At 39.8% G+C, this 16938-nt stretch overlaps 2 protein-coding genes across 3 annotated transcripts; one reads left to right on the top strand and one right to left on the bottom strand.

The window, feature by feature from the left end:
- Positions 1 to 1334: 1334 nt before the first annotated feature.
- On the top strand, positions 1335 to 13139 carry LOC120428054 (dynein axonemal assembly factor 1 homolog). 2 transcript variants are annotated; one of them, XM_039593017.1, is made up of 10 exons: positions 1335 to 1484; positions 1538 to 1629; positions 1755 to 1894; positions 1952 to 2039; positions 9782 to 9924; positions 9990 to 10088; positions 10147 to 10211; positions 10270 to 10355; positions 10413 to 10456; positions 10516 to 13139. In XM_039593017.1, the coding sequence occupies exons 1-10, from the start codon at positions 1441 to 1443 to the stop codon at positions 12961 to 12963; spliced, it is 3249 nt and encodes a 1082-aa protein (XP_039448951.1). In that variant the 5' UTR covers positions 1335 to 1440; the 3' UTR covers positions 12964 to 13139. The 2 variants fall into 2 exon arrangements, with proteins under 2 accessions (XP_039448951.1, XP_052563850.1); XM_052707890.1 differs by lacking the exons at positions 1335 to 1484; positions 1538 to 1629; positions 9782 to 9924; positions 9990 to 10088 and having other exon boundaries at positions 1860 to 1894.
- On the bottom strand, positions 12951 to 15987 carry LOC120427986 (cytosolic 10-formyltetrahydrofolate dehydrogenase). The gene is given in 2 exon segments (XM_039592946.2): positions 12951 to 13120; positions 13181 to 15987. Coding segments are annotated over 2 exon segments (2655 nt in total). The 5' UTR covers positions 15780 to 15987; the 3' UTR covers positions 12951 to 13064.
- Positions 15988 to 16938: the final 951 nt, after the last annotated feature.

Genomic DNA, 16938 nt, shown 5'->3' with positions numbered 1-16938 from the left:
CACCATAAAAAAATACAGTGCCATCCATGGTTTCAAGCAAACCCCTTGTTATTTATATGTAATTTTTTTGTAATTGTTTGCTTTACAATTTTGTAGAACATTGTTACACGCTAAAAAAAAACACTGCAAAGTTAGAAAAAACACAAACAAACAAATGTAAAATTTTGTTCTAAATGAAAAAATGACCCTTCTGGGCTAATGTAGATTCGAAAAGTACATAAAATTTCCCTTAAAATTACATGTTTCAATTTTTTTACAGTTGAGTAAAGAAAAATGGCAGAGTTTTTCAAAACTTTTTTGTTTTTTTTTTTTCGATGAAAAATGCGTTTTTTTCGAAATTTTGAGAACGCCATCTAATCGAGCGTTCAATTTTAGATAAAAATCCCTTTGACACCAAATTTCTATCTCATCATCATTTCAGACTGCAAATTATTGAAAAACATGTCTTTTTTCGCAACTGGGGGCAACTGCTGTGTGAGTTGGCGAAGAATGACCCATATACTTTCATGCCGAAATGCATCACAATCATACAGAACAGATATGGTAAAATTTACAAAAACTTTGCCAAGTTCCCGTCAAAAGTATGTAATAATATTACATTGTAATATATAGGTTGATTTTGCCTACCGTCATCAGGAGTGACATTGGGTCTGGGGGGTGAGATTGGGTTATACAAATTTCAGCATTTTTGTATGATCCAATCTCACCACCACTTACCAATGCCATGTGCAACTAAATTAAATCAAATGTAAAACTCGACGAAACACTCGAGCTTTGCCATATTGTACCATGAAGCTTTTTCCCATTCATCGATGCCAAGCTCTCTTCGCAATAACTTGCTATAATTGCTCAGCGGTAATGGCCTATCTACAATCACTTAGCTTAGAAAATTTCACTTAGCTTAGGAATTTGAATCAATGGAAATGAAGCCGAGCTTCTACAATGGAAAAGTAATCAAATTAGAAACTGACGTATGGTTTGAAAAATTTCAAAATCTACGGTAAGTTGACGTTTCAATATCAAAGGTAAACAAACAACTGCATAGCAACGTATATCAGCCCAGCAAAATTTCTAAGTTGATTGTGGATGACGGCCGTAAGTTGCGTACTTTCCTAAGTAACTACTTTACTTAGATGTTCTAAGCTAAGTGATTGTAGATAGGCCATAACGTCGTCCAAGCTGAGAAAGCTCTAATCGACGTCCACCGCTCGAGCCGGTACTGTTTAGGCGCCAAACCTACCACCCCATCACATCGCAGCCTCGTGCCATAATCACAAGCGCACACGTGCCACGTTGAGGAGTCACCGCCACAATGGCATTACTAGGGCAACCAAGCATGTTGTTATTTTTCACCGTTCTATTTATTTTCACCGTGAATTCGTTGCACTTGGAAGGTGACGGCCAGTGCTCTTCTATTAGAGGCAAAATTTTACCTCAAAAATGGTCCGAGAAAGTGCCGAAGAGTCGTCCTTTGGACCTAAAAAGTAGGTTATCCCTTAATAGTTTAAAGATTTACTAAACTTCTTGTTCTTTCCAGAATGACCAAAAAGTCCATCGTGGATTCGTGCAAGAAGAACAAACTCTACATCACCCCCCACCTCAACGACATCCTCTATCTGCACTATTCGGGTAACGGAAGGAAAAAATCAATTAATTTGCACCGTCTTTTTTTTTTTGTTTGCATTATTTTGGTTCAATCAGTTTGTTGCCGGGTGCCGATGGAGGTGATATTTTAAGTTTTTTTCCCTTTCCAGGCTACAACGCAATAGAATCGCTCGAAGAGTACGTCGGACTAAAGTGCCTCTGGTTGGAGTGTAACGCCATTTCGGCCATCAGCGGGCTGGACAACCAAAGTCAGCTCAAGTGTCTGTATCTGCAGAATAATTTGATTACGGTGAGGGATTGGTAGAAGTTGAACTATGGAAATCAAATTTAAAATTATTTTTTTTAGAAAATTGAAAACTTGGATAGCTGCAAGCAGCTTGATACACTGAACTTGTCTCACAACTACATCAACAAGATTGAAAATTGCGGAAATGGTAAGCATTCTTTGCTATGATAATGATCATCGTTGTGATAACTTCATGTTACACATCTTGTATTTCTTTGTTTTTATTTCTCGATTAACAGTCTAATTTTAAAGGTAGTCAAATTTAGAAATGTAATTTGAAAGTTTTAGTTGCATTAATTTAAAGTTCTTTTTTTTTATTTTGAAAGGTGCTTCATATTTTCTATTTTTACGAGGTTTCAATTTAAGCACTTCCTATTATAACACATTATTAGCACTTATTGAATTTGAGTTTGGAAATTTCATTGAATTTTTTTTAGTTCATGCCAAAAAAACGAAATTATGAGATATTATTATTCTAAGAAAACACAATAAAAAAATCATGGTGATATTACAACTGGGGATGTTGAAAGAGTTTTTGTCAGGAAAATAGTATGTACCTCTAAAATGTGGAAAATTCACATCGTTATTGTGTGATTTTACTGTTTCTATGTGGTCATATTCAAACATCAAATTTTCGGTCAACAAATCAACAATTGTGTCTGGATTTAATGTCCTTCAAAGTTTGCAACAGGAGGAATGTCATTTTGTTTTATATATCTTCAAGGTCATTCAACTTCCTGTCCAACAATATTGTTGCCCTATTATTACCTTCAACGTCAAATTCGAGTTATGCTCCCCAATTTAAGTCAAATTTCAGTGGTTGATTGTCTGTTACATTACCAAATTCATTTTCTCAATATTTCGTTGACGTCATTTTAGCCGCTATCTTCACAGTAAATAAAAAGACGTAATATTATCTTAATTTAGACTGGAAAAGTGGCAAAACACTGTAATAGCGAAGAATTTGAATCTGGTACGTTTCTACGATAAAAACACAAAAATTACTAAAAGCTAAAACAAAGAACGATTCATATTTGAAAAAATGCTAAAACTTACAGAAGTATTCTCAAACCCTTTTTTAGTACTTTTTTACTTTTTTGATCCTTTCTTTTTCTTTCTATTTTTTCCTTTTCTCTTTTTTTTAAATCGGCGAAATGTCCATTCGGCGAAACGACCCATTCGGCGAAACGACATTCGGCGAAATGTCCCGCACCCATGAATTTTTATACAAAACCATTTTTTTATGTTTTAGATTTCATAGGCTATTGCAAGTCTTATTTCAAGTTTTCAAGAAAAATCAATATTGAAACAAACGATTCAACACTGTTAAAAATACATTGTATAATCAAAGAAAAAAAATCTGGGTGATATTAAATCTGGGAAGGGGTACATCTTTCATGTCAGAAAAAAATGTGTAATTTTATCTCTGAAAATATGTAATTTAAACACTGTTTCAGTCTAAATTGAGGTAAAATTACATCATAAATATATATAATATTTAACCTTCCAAAATAACTGCTGAGCAATTCTCTACCAAAACCGGAAATGGATTTTATTTGTATTTTTTTATTTGGTTCAAACTTTGTGGGGGCCTTCCCTGTGACCAAATAAGCTATTTTGTGTCATTGGTTCACCCATACAAGTCTCCATACAATTTTGGCTGCTGTACATACAAAAATGGTATGTAAATATTCAAACAGCTGTAACTTTTGAGTGAATTTTCTGATCAATTTGGTGACTTCGGCAAAGTTGTAGGTATTGTTGAGGACTTTTGAGAAAAAATAGGTACACGGAAAAAAAAATTGCTGATTTTTTTATCAACTTTTTTTTCACTAAAACTCAATTTCCCAAAATACGTATTTTTTGATTTTCGAGATTTTTTGATATGTTTTAGGGGACTAAAATCCGCAACTTTTGAGCTATAGAGAAACATGGTCAAAAAATCTGCCCCCAAGTTATGAATTTTTGAAAAAATAGTGATTTTTGGAAAAAATCCAAGTTTCATGCAAAAACAAATTTGAAGTTATTTTTTAATGCAAAATTGAATTTGCAATCGAAAACTACTTTACAATTTTTTTGATAAAGGGCTTCGTTTTCAAGATATAGCCACCGAAAGTTTGATTTTAGCAAAATATTTGCAGTTTTTCGATTTTTAAAAATAGTGACCATGAGCGACCATTTCTAAAAATATTTTTTTTTAAAAGTTCAGAAAATTTGCTATAAAATTGTCTAAGAGACATTGAAGATTGGACCTCGGGTTGCTGAGATACAGCCGCTTTAAGAAAAACTAACTTAATCCACCTATGTGGTTGGTGCCTTCCTCACTCTTTTCCAACAATGCACAGTGGGAAAAAGGGCCCAAAAAATTACCGCAACATGATTTCGCGCAAACCATCGATTGCTATACACCAAAAGGTTCGTTTTTGCACCAGGAACAATAATCCGGAACCGGTTCCACCGATCTCCGGTGGCCACATCCGGAACCGCATTAGGAAACAGCGTAAACTAGTCATGCGACGTATCAAACTTCTTGATTTTGGATGGAGAGTATCCTTAAAATGTATTTTTACCTCCGGTGACCGGTTCCCAGGTTCTCCGGCAATCATATTTGGCAAATTCCTGAAATCACTCTTGCGACATATCAAACTTCATGTTTTTAAGAGAGGAGTGTATAACTCATGTCCCCATCCAAAATCAAGAAGTTTGATACGTTGCATGACTAGTTTACGCTGTTTCCTAATGCGGTTCCGGATGTGGCCACCGGAGATCGGTGGAACCGGTTCCGATGGGTCCTATGGTATTTAATATTATTCTAGGATTGTTTTGCATGACTGTTCATGGTAGAAGAAAGCTCATCAGTTCACAATTGAAATAATTCGACACTTTTTCCAAAAATCCGGATCTTTCGGTGGCCTGTACTCCGGCCTCCGGTCCGTGCAGTGCGATTTTTATCGGATTATTTTTCCTGGTGCAAAAACGAACCTTTTGGTGTATAGCAATCGATGGTTTGCGCGAAATCATGTTGCGGTAATTTTTTGGGCCCTTTTTTCCCACTGTGCAATGGGTGATATGTAGGGTTAGTGAAATTTCACGATTTCGCGGACAGCGTGAAATCCGCGAAATTTGGCTTTTTCCGCGAAATCCCGTGAAATTTTATGTTTTTGTGAAACTGTATCGATTTTTCTCAAAGTATTGTATCTATCTTAAATAGGAATAACAATAATCTTGAGAACTACAGTAGAATTAAGCGAGTGAATACCCTTGTTCAATTATTAATATGGGGTTATTTATCAATTTCCTCACATTTTTTTTTTCAAATAAAATCATAATGAACATTTCAACCATAAAGACTTTTTAAGTAAATTTTATTAGTTTTCAATTGGAAATTTTATTAGTTTTCAATTGGAAAGCTTTATATGAACCATTTGAAGAATTGTTTAGATTTTTCAGTTTTTTTTAGAAAATAACTAAATTTAGTAATATTTTCATTCGCCGTAGTAAAACTTTTATTACTTTTTTATTTGGAAGGTATAATTTCAAAAGAAATTAAAAGAATCATGCTTTGTTTTATTCAAAATAATATGAAGAATATTTTTATCTTTCAAATCACCTTTTAAAAACATTTCATTTCATATTTTTTTCTGAGTCCTGTTTAATTTTATCAATATTTGATTATTTGGGTTGATGATACTCGTGAAAGTTAAAAAATACCACCTTTTTTGTTTTCTATTCTAATTTTGAATAAAAATTTCGATTTCGTTACAAATTATTTTATTTTTGTCTATTGATTTTAAATTTAGTTTTTGAAAAGAGAGAGATGAAAACCATAAAAAATATTTTGAATGGGCATATTTTAAATGCCACAGAAAATTCAAACTATTTTACTCATTTTTGCTGGACAAAATTGTTAAATTTTGCTTTTATATGAAAATATAAATGTAAACTGATAAAACAGAAACAAATCAGCGAAAACTTTTTAGCGAATATTAAAAAAGCAGTTCAATAAATGAGAATACACATGCCCTTTATTTTGTTTCAAAATATATGTGTCACCTTAAAATTTAGTGAAGTTTTTTTTTTAGTTTATTGAAGAATAATATATAATGAGGCTTAAAAAGTTGTTTCTGTGATTTTAAAATAAGATTTTCTAATCTAATCTAATCTAATCTAACCCTATCGCAGCCAGTCTTTCGAGGGCATCCTGGAGAATGCCTTAGGTTGATTGACGCCTAGCATCTTCTTGTCATTATCAACATTTGCAGTGCGCCATTGCATTAGAATGCATTGAAACATCACAAACATCGAAGCGGCCAGGCCAACTGCGTAAAGTTAACCGCAAAGATGATTCTTTGAATTGGATTGAGTATGAACACGAATGTTCAAACAACAATACAGTTCTGAATCTACAGGGGAGGAAGAAACGTGGGGATCCCCCGCTCACGTTCCTGTTTGTTTAGGCAGTTAATCGTTGGGAGCCACCATGCTAAGAAGTTTTGGTGCTCCGGGACCCTCTGGGATGGGACATTGTATTTCCACAAATGCCCTGGACACTATTTGCCGTAGTTATAGCGCCACAACTCGCTCATGATTTTAACATAAGATTTTCAGAGTTATTTTAACATTTTTCACGTTCCGCGAAATTTGCGTGAAATTTTGTGTTTTGAAATTGAGGTCCCCGTGAAATTTGCTATTTTCGAGCGTGAAAAATCACTAAGCCTAGTGATATGTGATATGATGAGTTTGGACACAAATTTGGTCTAATTTCGTCAAGTTCCGGAATACAAAAAACACACATATCACTCAAGGGCTCATAAGTGGCATCATAAGTGGCCATAACTCGAGACAGGGTTGCCAGATCATCAATGTTTTAGACTTGTTGGAAAGGTCTCTTGATTACTTAACCAACGATGGGTCGGATGATGGATCCGGACATCGTTTACATACATTTGAGTGAGATCCGGCTACAAAAAAAGTACATAAATATCACTTAAGTGGTCAGAACTCGAGACAGGGTTGCCAGATCATCAATGTTTTAGACTCGTCGGAAAGGTCTTTCGATTACCTAACCAACGATGGGTCGGATGATGGATCCGGATATTGTTTACATACATTTAAGTGAGATCCGGCTACAAAAAAAAGTACATAAATATCACTTAAGTGGTCAGAACTCGAGACAGGGTTGCCAGATCTTCAATGTTGTGGACTCGTTGGAAAGATCTTTCGATTACCTTACAAACGATGGGTCGGATGATGGATCCGGGCATCGTTTACATACATTTAAGTGAGATCCGACTTCAAAAAAGTACATAAAAATCAATTAAGTGGTCATAACTCGAGACAGGGTTGCCAAATCTTCAATGTTTTAGACTCGTTGGAAAGGTCTTTCGATTACCTTACCATCGGTGAGTCGGATGATGGATCCGGACACTGTTTACATACATTTAAGTGAGATCCGGCTACAAAAAAAGTACATAAATATCACTTAAGTGGTTATAACTCGAGACAGGGTTGCCAGATTACCAATGTTTTGGACTCGTTGGAAAGTTCTTTCAATTACCTAACTAACGATGTATAACATGATGATGTTTGGTTCAGTTTACTGTCATTCATTCAACTTCCGAAAATATGCGAAAACACATTTTTATACATAACTTTTGAACTTCTTATCGAAACTTCAAACAATTCAATAGCACCGTATGGGACCCTAAGCCAAGTCGAATGCGACTGGTTTGGTCAAAATCGGTTCAGCCAGTGCTGAGAAAACTGAGTGACATTATTGGTCACATACACACACACATACACACACACATACCCACACACATACACACACACATACACACAGACATTTGTTCAGTTTTCGATTCTGAGTCGATATGTATACATCAAGGTGGGTTTTCGAGCTTTTAATAAAAAGTTCAATTTTAGAGCAGGATTATAGCCTTACCTCAGTGAGGAAGGCAAAACACAAAAATTGAAGTTTTCTAAGTCTCACCAAAACAACCCACCATTTTCTAATGTCGATATCTCAGCAACTAATGGTCCGATTTTCAATGTTAATACATGAAACATTCGTGAAATTTTCCGATCTTTTCGAAAAAAATATTTTGAAAAAAATTAAATCAAGACTAACATTTTAAAAGGGCCAAACATTGAATATTACGCCCATTTAAAATGTTAGTCTTGATTTAATTTTTTTCAAAATATTTTTTTCAAAAAGATCGGAAAATTTCACGAATGTTTCATGTATTAACATTGAAAATCGGACCATTAGTTGCTGAGATATCGACATTAGAAAATGGTGGGTTGTTTTGGTGAGACTTAGAAAACTTCAATTTTCGTGTTTCTTTTTCTTAAAGCGGCTGTATCTCAGCAACCCGAGGTCCAATCTTCAATGTCTCTTAGACAATTTTATAGCAAATTTTCTGAACTTTTCAAAAAAAATATTTTTAGAAATGGTCGCTCATGGTCACTATTTTTAAAAATCGAAAAACTGCAAATATTTTGCTAAAATCAAACTTTCGGTGCCTATATCTTGAAAACGAAGCTCTTTATCAAAAAAATTGTAAAGTAGTTTTCGATTGCAAATTCAATTTTGCATTAAAAAATAACTTCAAATTTGTTTTTGCATGAAACTTGGATTTTTTCCAAAAATCACTATTTTTTCAAAAATTCATAACTTGGCGGCAGATTTTTTGACCATGTTTCTCTATAGCTCAAAAGTTGCGGATTTTAGTCCCCTAAAACATATCAAAAAATCTCGAAAATCAAAAAATACGTATTTTGGGAAATTGAGTTTTAGTGAAAAAAAAGTTGATAAAAAAATCTGCAATTTTTTTTTTCGTGTACCTATTTTTTTCTCAATTTTCCTCAACAATACCTACAACTTTGCCGAAGACACCAAATTGATCAGAAAATTCACTCAAAAGTTACAGCTGTTTGAATATTTACATACCATATTTTTATGGACAGCAGCCAAAATTGTATGGAGACTTGTATGGGTGAACCAATGACACAAAATAGCTTATTTGGTCATAGGGAAGGCCCCCACAAAGTTTGAGTCAAATCAAAAAATACAAAAAATAAAAATGGTCGAAATCGGCCGATTTCGTAGAGAGTTGCTCTGCTTTCAAATTTACAAAAAAATATACTACATATTAAAACATTCTTACCTATTAATATATTTTAATCAACTTTTCAATCTTTTGACTAATTTTGAATATCGAGACGAAAGATCAGTTTTAAACGCAAAAATGTATGAAAATATTGAAAATAATATTTTTGCAATTCCGTCGTGAAACTACTTACTTTTCCTGTCATTCTTGAACGACGAAATAGACTACTTTTCTGTACCAAAAATAACAGAATCGAATAGCAACACTTTTCAAATAAATAAATGGGTGCTGAAAAGTTGAACTTTTCAGCACTTGTTTCGAAAAATAACACTTTTCCAAAAAAAAATTGATTTAAACGATTTATTGACGATTTATTGATAAATTTCACTCAATGGGTGTTTTCCGAATTTGCAAAAAATGTTGTATAAAACTCGTTGCAAAACTTGATTTTTTCAGCACTCGTCGTATTTATCCAACTCGGTGAACCTCGTTGGATAAATGTACGACTCGTGCTGAAAAAATCCTCTTTTTGCAACTTGTTGCATAAACTACTATTTCATAAATTCATTAATATTTTGCTAATTTTGATACAGAAGCACAACTTTGATGATTTTGTAATACTTTTCGCCTGAAGATTTTGAAAATCAGGATTGAAATAAGTAATTTACTCTTTTCTAATTTTTTGCATAAATTTGTACACTTTTAAGTAAATTATTAGTTAGGATATATTATTTTTCGGAACAAATCAACTACATTTTCGTTATTTTGAAATTTTCAGAGATCCTTCCCGTTCTCAACACTCTGAACATATCACATAATTATCTTAAAGCGGCTGACAGCCTGGACCAGCTTAGAGATTGCCACTTTGTTTCGGTGCTGGACATTTCCCACAACCGAATCGAGGACATCGCCATTGTAAAGGTGAGATGCTTGATTCGTGATCTTTTAAAATCGTTTAATTTGTATACCGGCAATGTTTGTTTTAGATTTTGAGCGACATGAAGTCCCTCCGTGTACTTACCTTGACCGGAAATCCAGTGGTCAATGAAATTCCCTCTTATAGAAAGACGCTGATTTTGGAATGTGTAATTTGGAACTTCATGCTTTACGATAAAAATAGCCAAACATCTAAATTCTTTTCAGAAATCTCTAACCTATCTGGACTCACGTCCCGTGTTTGATCGTGATCGCGCTTGCGCCGAAGCTTGGTAAGATCTTATTTTTATGGAATAAAAATCAAGTTGATTCTTGATGATATTTCCACAGGAAACGTGGCGGATTCGAAGAAGAGCGCAAGGAGCTGAAACGCTGGCAGAAGGAAGAGCAACGGAAGATTCGACGCAGCATCAACGGTAAGTTTCTAATTGAATGTGGTATTTTGAGTATAATTTTGATTAAATTTATGTCAGCAACACTAAGAATGCGACACAAGGGCGATGGAGAACCGGAGTTGGTAAGGATTTACTTTCAAAATTGTTCCGAAAATATCTAACTAAACGAAATTCATTTTAGCTCAAAACAAGCAGCGACGAAGAGGACGAGAGCTCGGCAAAGAAGAGCAAACCGGCTGCCGAACCGGTGCTGGAAATAAACGAGGTGAGCAACGAGCAAGCCTGGGATGACGTGGAGAAGCTGTTTTGCAAGACCCCGAGCAGCGAAGGCTCGATGAACATCTTCCAACGCTTCAAGCCGAACCGCCCTGGCGGTGTCTGTGGCACCGATGACTATGATGAGGAAGATCTAGAATGTGATCGTGAGGAAGATATCGTTGTTCAGGAGACTATTACTTCGATCAACGAGATTGGTGGCTTGCCAAAGAAGAAGTTGATCGAGGAGATTCCTTCAGATGACGAAAAGCAGTTTGATGATGATGACAAGTCTAATGACGATCTTGATCAAGATTGTTCCGATTTTCCAACCGAAAGTGAATCTCAGAATGAACCAAAGACGCTCGTTGAAGAGATTCATACCGAGGGAAGCGAGGAATCTTCGCCGCAGCAAGAGATTGAGCATGATCCACCCGTAGCTCCCATCCCGAAGAACATGGACAAGGTCAAGTCTACGGAGCTGGAAGACGACACGCTGAACGTGGTGATCGAGAACAAGGAAGACATTTCGATCTCGCTGGAGACCAAGGAAGGCGAACTCATCAGCAAGGTCGAATCGCGCCCATCGTCGTCCCAAGGCAAAACGTACACCGTCGTTGATGTGAACGCTTCCGACTCAGAACCCACGGAAATAACCAACGACGATCGGGACGGCAAGAGCAGCAGCCTATCGGTGACCTCAGGTACGGACTCATCTGAAGACGAAGACATGTTCGATAAGATCGTTCCGGTTAAGAACCGCAAGTTGGCGACTCGCTACCAACCGGATTCAACGACTTCTACCGACTCGGAGGAAGAAGAGGCGCCTCCAAATTACCCGGATAACGTGCGACGGGACAAGTCTATCGCTCAGTACATTGACGAGTACAAGAAGTTCTTCCGTGCTGCAAATGTCCTTGATAGTCCGCCGAACAAAACCCGTATGGATCGACCGCAGACGGCGAAGAATAAGCGAACCGATCCGATTATCTACGAGGGAGTCCTGAAGACGATGGAGAAGAACTCCAACGAAGCAAAGATCAATGAGGCGCGTGCTGAAGCGAAAGAGTCAAAGGAGCAGATTATTGATCGATTGATCGCTCAGCAAGAGCAGGTCGATATGGACTTGGATGAGCAGGATTTTTCAATCGGTGGAGAAGTGCACAACTTTAAAAAATACCGTCTGGATGCCTTCCGCAAGGATCAGGACAAGCTGCAAGTACTGATTGATCGGGTGACCGCCCAGAAGGATCGCTACAACGCCCACATTGATCAGATTCACGACCAGATGGCAAATATTATGGATGATTACGAGCAAATTAGCGAGAAACTTCGGAAGGTTGACGACTTGATTCAGAACATAAACGATGACCTCCCCAAAACGGGAAAGAAACTTGATTTTGCTGAAGAGATTGAAGAGATTCCGGAAGAGTTGGAGGTAGAAGAGACCTCTGACGAGAGCGACCCCAAAGAAGAAGCCAAAGAAGTGGCCCAACAAATGATAGAGCACATCATAAATAGATGCGAGAATGAGATTCTCCGTGCACCAACACCGATTCTAGACAGCTCATCTGACTCTTCAGAAGATTTAACTGACGATGATATGGCCGCCTTGTTACTCCCGAAACGCACCGTTCTAGACATTTTATCCTCCCCAAAACCGATTCCAATTCAAGAACCAGTGATTGAAGGGCTAGCCCAGGATCCAGTCTACCAAAAGTTCATCGAGATCCAAGAGGAAATCGACCAAATCACCGAGGATGAGCTGTACAACATTGTAACCGAAGCCGCCGGCGAGTTGTCCGGCGACTCAACGATTACCCAGTGCCTGAACACTGAAGTGGACCAATACTGGAAGCAGTACGACAACATTGACGATTTCCGCAAGAACATAAACCTGGACTCGCATCCCATCATCCAGAAGTTCCGCCAGTTTATCCGCTGTCACTGCGAGCAGGATCAGCAGGAAACGGCCTCCAACCTGGACAAGGCCTGCCGCAAGCTGGAGCGCCGTTTGTCGAACAGTTTGTTTGACGAGTACTTGATTCTGAGCCGGAAGGTCAGTATCGCCACTAACGGAGAGTCCAGCGCGAACGAGTTGGAGCTGATCGAGGTCGACGAGGGCGTAACGGAAGAGCTAGTCGAGGCTCTGAACAAGGTGACGGCTTGGGATGAGACTGGTGGAAGGGATGGTGAGCTGAACCAGTTGGACGAAGAGGCGATCGAGCCGGAACAAGCTGGTGATGTGGACGCGGAGTTGGAAGACGCCGAGTCAAAACCAGCTGAGGAAGAATTACCATTTGATACCGAACAGGTTGAAAACGAGGGAGAGGTTTTCTTTACTAAATGTTTGGACAACAGTGATATTCTATAATTTATTTGTTCACACGAAAAGCGACTTAATGTAATAAATGCACGTCTTCTTAGCAATACTTGGTGAAACTCATTATTTGGTATTCGAAAGTAGCCCTCTTTCTAGTATTCAATAGTAACGCACTTTGTCTTGAGGTATTCGTTGAGAGCTTCCTTTCCTACAATGAGAAGAGAACATGTTGAATGGTCAAACAATACAAGAAATCTTTGCAACTCACCAAGATCCTTGCCAAATCCACTCTGCTTGAACCCTCCGAACGGCGCAGCCACGTCAGTTTTGTTGTAAGTATTGACAAACACCGTTCCGGCTTCCACCTTCTCCGCGAACAGCAGCGCCTTCCGAATGTCCTTGGTAAACACTCCACTGGCCAGTCCGTACTCGGTGCTATTCGCCCGCTGAACCAGCGCGTCAAAGTCACTGCTGTGGAACTTGGAGATCACCATGATCGGTCCGAACGACTCCTCCTTGGCGATGAACATGCGATCTTCAACATCCGTAAACACCGTTGGTTCGAAGAAGAATCCCTTCTTGTTCGGAACCCGCTTGCCTCCGTACACCAGCTTGGCTCCTTCCTTGACTCCGATCTCACAGTACTCGATCAGTTTGTCCATGTGAGCCTTGTGATTCTGTGGACCATGTGCAGTACCTCGGTTCAACGGATCTCCAATCGCCATCGTCTTGATGTTCTTCACCACCTTCCGCACAAACTCGTCGTGAATGGCGTCCTCCACAAACAGCCGTCCTGCGGCAATACAATTTTCACCCTTGTTGAAGAACACCGAAGACATTCCCAACCGGACCGCCTTGTCCAGGTCACAATCGGCAAAGATGACCAGCGGGCTCTTTCCACCCAACTCCATCGAGCACTTCTTGATGTTCGACTCTGCGCACGCCGCCATGATCTTCTTTCCGATCGGGGTAGATCCAGTGAACCCGAGCTTCCGTACCAGCGGATGTTCGGATATCGCTTGCCCCGTAATCGATCCGCTTCCCGTGACTACGTTGATCACCCCGGCTGGAAATCCTGCCTGCACCGTCAGCTCAGCGAACTTCAACGCCGTCAGCGGACATACTTGGGCAGGTTTAATGACCACGGTATTACCAGCCGCGATGCAGGCTGCCATCTTCCAGGACAACATCATCAGCGGGTAGTTCCAGGGAGTAATCAGTCCACAAACCCCGATTGGTTCCCGCTTCGTAAACGTTAGTACGTTGTTCGGTTTCGCTGGATTCACTGGAATCGTCGAACCTTCGATCTTGTCAGCCCATCCGGCGTAATACCTCCACGCATCGATCGACATGCCGACGTGCGTTTTCAGCGCCAGCGTGTACACTGCTCCAGAGTCAATCGACTCGATCGTGGCAAGTTCTTCCTTGTGCTGCTCCATAAGATCCGCCAGCTTGTACATCAACAGGCCTCTCTCCCTTGCGGACACTTGGTTCCAGCTGCCTTTGAACGCTTCGTGAGCACACCTGATCGCATAGTCTACATCCGAAGCGGATGCAGCTGCTACCTTGCAAATCACTTACTCCGTCGTTGGATTCACAATGTCCAACGTTTTCTTGTTCTCTGCATCGATAAACTGTCCGTTGACAAACATCTGCGTTGGAACGGAGATCACTTTCTTGTTTTCTCGTAGAACAACTCCGTCATAAGCTGGACCAGCACTCGCTTCTCCAGCACCGTTTCGAGTTCTACTGATTACTTCATTTAGAAACTCTACAAAGCTAGGAGCCATGAACAGGTGTTCGTTTTCCAACGGTACCTCCAAAGCATCTTTCACTTCCTCTACCAACCGAACCACATCCATTGATCCAGCTCCGCAAGCGAAGAAATCCGTATCCGACTCAATGTCCACTTTCAGGATCGACTTCCAGATGTTCTTCAAAATGCCCTCCATCTCCTGCTCTCGCTCATTCAACTCCAACGGAACGATCTTCTTCCCAACCTGCGCAAACCACTGACTCGCCTGAATCATCTTGCTACCCTTCTTCAACCGCTTCACCTTAACCAACCGTCCATCGACTCCAGTGATAAAGATACCTTCCCGATCGACGAACGCTGGACCCGCCGCTCCCTTGAAACGAACCGGCCTGGCATTCTCCAGCGCTGTCGGACCACACAGTGAAGCACCGTGCAGCCGCACCGGACTCTCCGATCCATCGTCTTCTTCGATGATCGCTAGCGCTCCCGGGACGGAGTCCAGCCCCCGGATAAAGTTGAAAATCTTCAGCGCCGGCTGGTTCAGGTTGATGTATTGGTTCTCCTCGCGGAACAGCGCCGGATCGTACGTCGCTCCAATCTCCGTCTGCGGAATCTTTGGAGCAGTTCCCTCGGCGATCGCGTCCACAGCCTCAGCCATCGAAGTCACTCCTTCCGGGTACAAAAATCGCTTGTACAGCGAATCCAGCGTGTCATCCCCAACCACCGGACACTGCTTCTGCAGCAGAATCGGCCCAGTATCTAACCCGTCGTCAGCCCAAAAGATCGAAAACCCAGCCGTGTCATCACCCTCGATCAACGTCCACGAAATGGCACTCGCCCCGCGATGCCTCGGCAGGATCGACGGATGGTAGCAGATGCTGCCGAACTTGGCCCCGTCAATGACCTCCATCGGGATGAACTGACTGCAGAACGGCAGCACGTTCAAGTTCGCCCCCACCGACTGGTACTTCTCCAAAACCTCCGGAATTGGGACGCCCTTTCGGCGCCATGCCGCGACCTTGAACACCGGAATGCCGTACTGGCGGGCCGTCGTGGCCAGCACGTCCTCGCGGGAGCCTTTATCGGCGATCGTGAACACACCCACCACCATGTGGTGCCGCTCGAGCAGCACTTCCAGCACCTCGGCCGCAAAGTTGCTCTGGCCGATGATGGCTATTTTGAGGTCCTCCACGCGATCGCTACCATTGTGCTGGAATTGGAGTGGAGAGGAGCGATAAGAGCATGTCTGGGTGGTAATCAAAGTGGAGGAACGACCTTTCGGTCAAGGTTGAATTATGTTACGTAATGGTTGAAGCGAGTTTGATTGCATTTTTAAATGTGATTTGGAGATGTTTCAATGTTGCAATGTTATGCAAAAAATGGGAAGAAAATGAAAAAAATATTCTTTAATTAAAAACATTACGTCCACGTCTATTTCAAGCAGTTCTAGAAATTTCTTTATGTAACTGCTGTTGATTTTGGCTAGTTTGGGTTAAGGGCACTAGCGTGCACAGGGTGGGGCAACTGCCCCACCATCCTCAGAAATTTGTTCTAAATTTGGTCAGGGGGAGTCCACAAATGACGTATTTTTCAAAACCTCCATATTGTTGCCCCTCCTTCCTTAAAGATCTGATCGTGCTATCTTGGCACACCCTGCAAATGGCTGTAAGTGCGAACACTGGTCAAAGGGATTTTAGCCAGAATGCGTTTGACAAACGTACTCGCCCGACTACTGTAAACATTTTAATTATAACTCGAGACTCCTGAAACCAAATTCAACCAAACTTCATGACAATTCACAGAACGGTCAGCCAAACAAAACGGGTTTGTTATTGTTTACATTGAGAGCTTACCCGGGCGGAAAGTGAGTTGGTGGATATAACTTCGAACTATCTTGGCTTGTTTATTCGCATCTTGCTGTAAACTCCTCGAGTTATGACGACTTTTGAAACCGACTGCGTATCATGGAAAGTATATTCCATGATCATACTGCATTATCTACAGTTGATATTGAGCTGTTAGTGGTAGTTTTTTTTAGACTTAGCAAAAATTTCGAAAATTTTATTTTTTTCCAAAATTTTACCCGAACATCATGAAATGATTATTTTGACTTTATTTCAAATTTATACTGGACTTAGCAAAATTTGCAGTAACTGACAGAATTTTCAATTTCCGACACTTAGAATAATTTTCATGAGCTGATATTTTAAAGTTTGATTTTATTTATGCTGGACTTTGAAATTTTTGCGTATATTTTTCAATTCTTTACT

Source organism: Culex pipiens, chromosome 2 (assembly GCF_016801865.2).
Source record: "Culex pipiens pallens isolate TS chromosome 2, TS_CPP_V2, whole genome shotgun sequence".
NCBI classification, from domain to species: domain Eukaryota; kingdom Metazoa; phylum Arthropoda; class Insecta; order Diptera; family Culicidae; genus Culex; species Culex pipiens.
Note: the sequence above shows the minus strand (reverse complement) of the source record. Positions and strands in the feature narration are given on the sequence as shown.

What these genes read in the sequence shown, in the direction of transcription:
- LOC120428054 (XM_039593017.1), top strand. Translation starts at nt 1,441, where the DNA reads ATGGTCCGAGAAAGTGCCGAAGAGTCGTCCTTTGGACCTAAAAA. An exon ending in CCTCTATCTGCACTATTCGG is followed by an intron (nt 1,630 to 1,754) that starts GTAACGGAAGGA and finishes TTCCCTTTCCAG; the next exon opens with GCTACAACGCAATAGAATCG. An exon ending in GCGATGGAGAACCGGAGTTG is followed by an intron (nt 10,457 to 10,515) that starts GTAAGGATTTAC and finishes AATTCATTTTAG; the next exon opens with CTCAAAACAAGCAGCGACGA.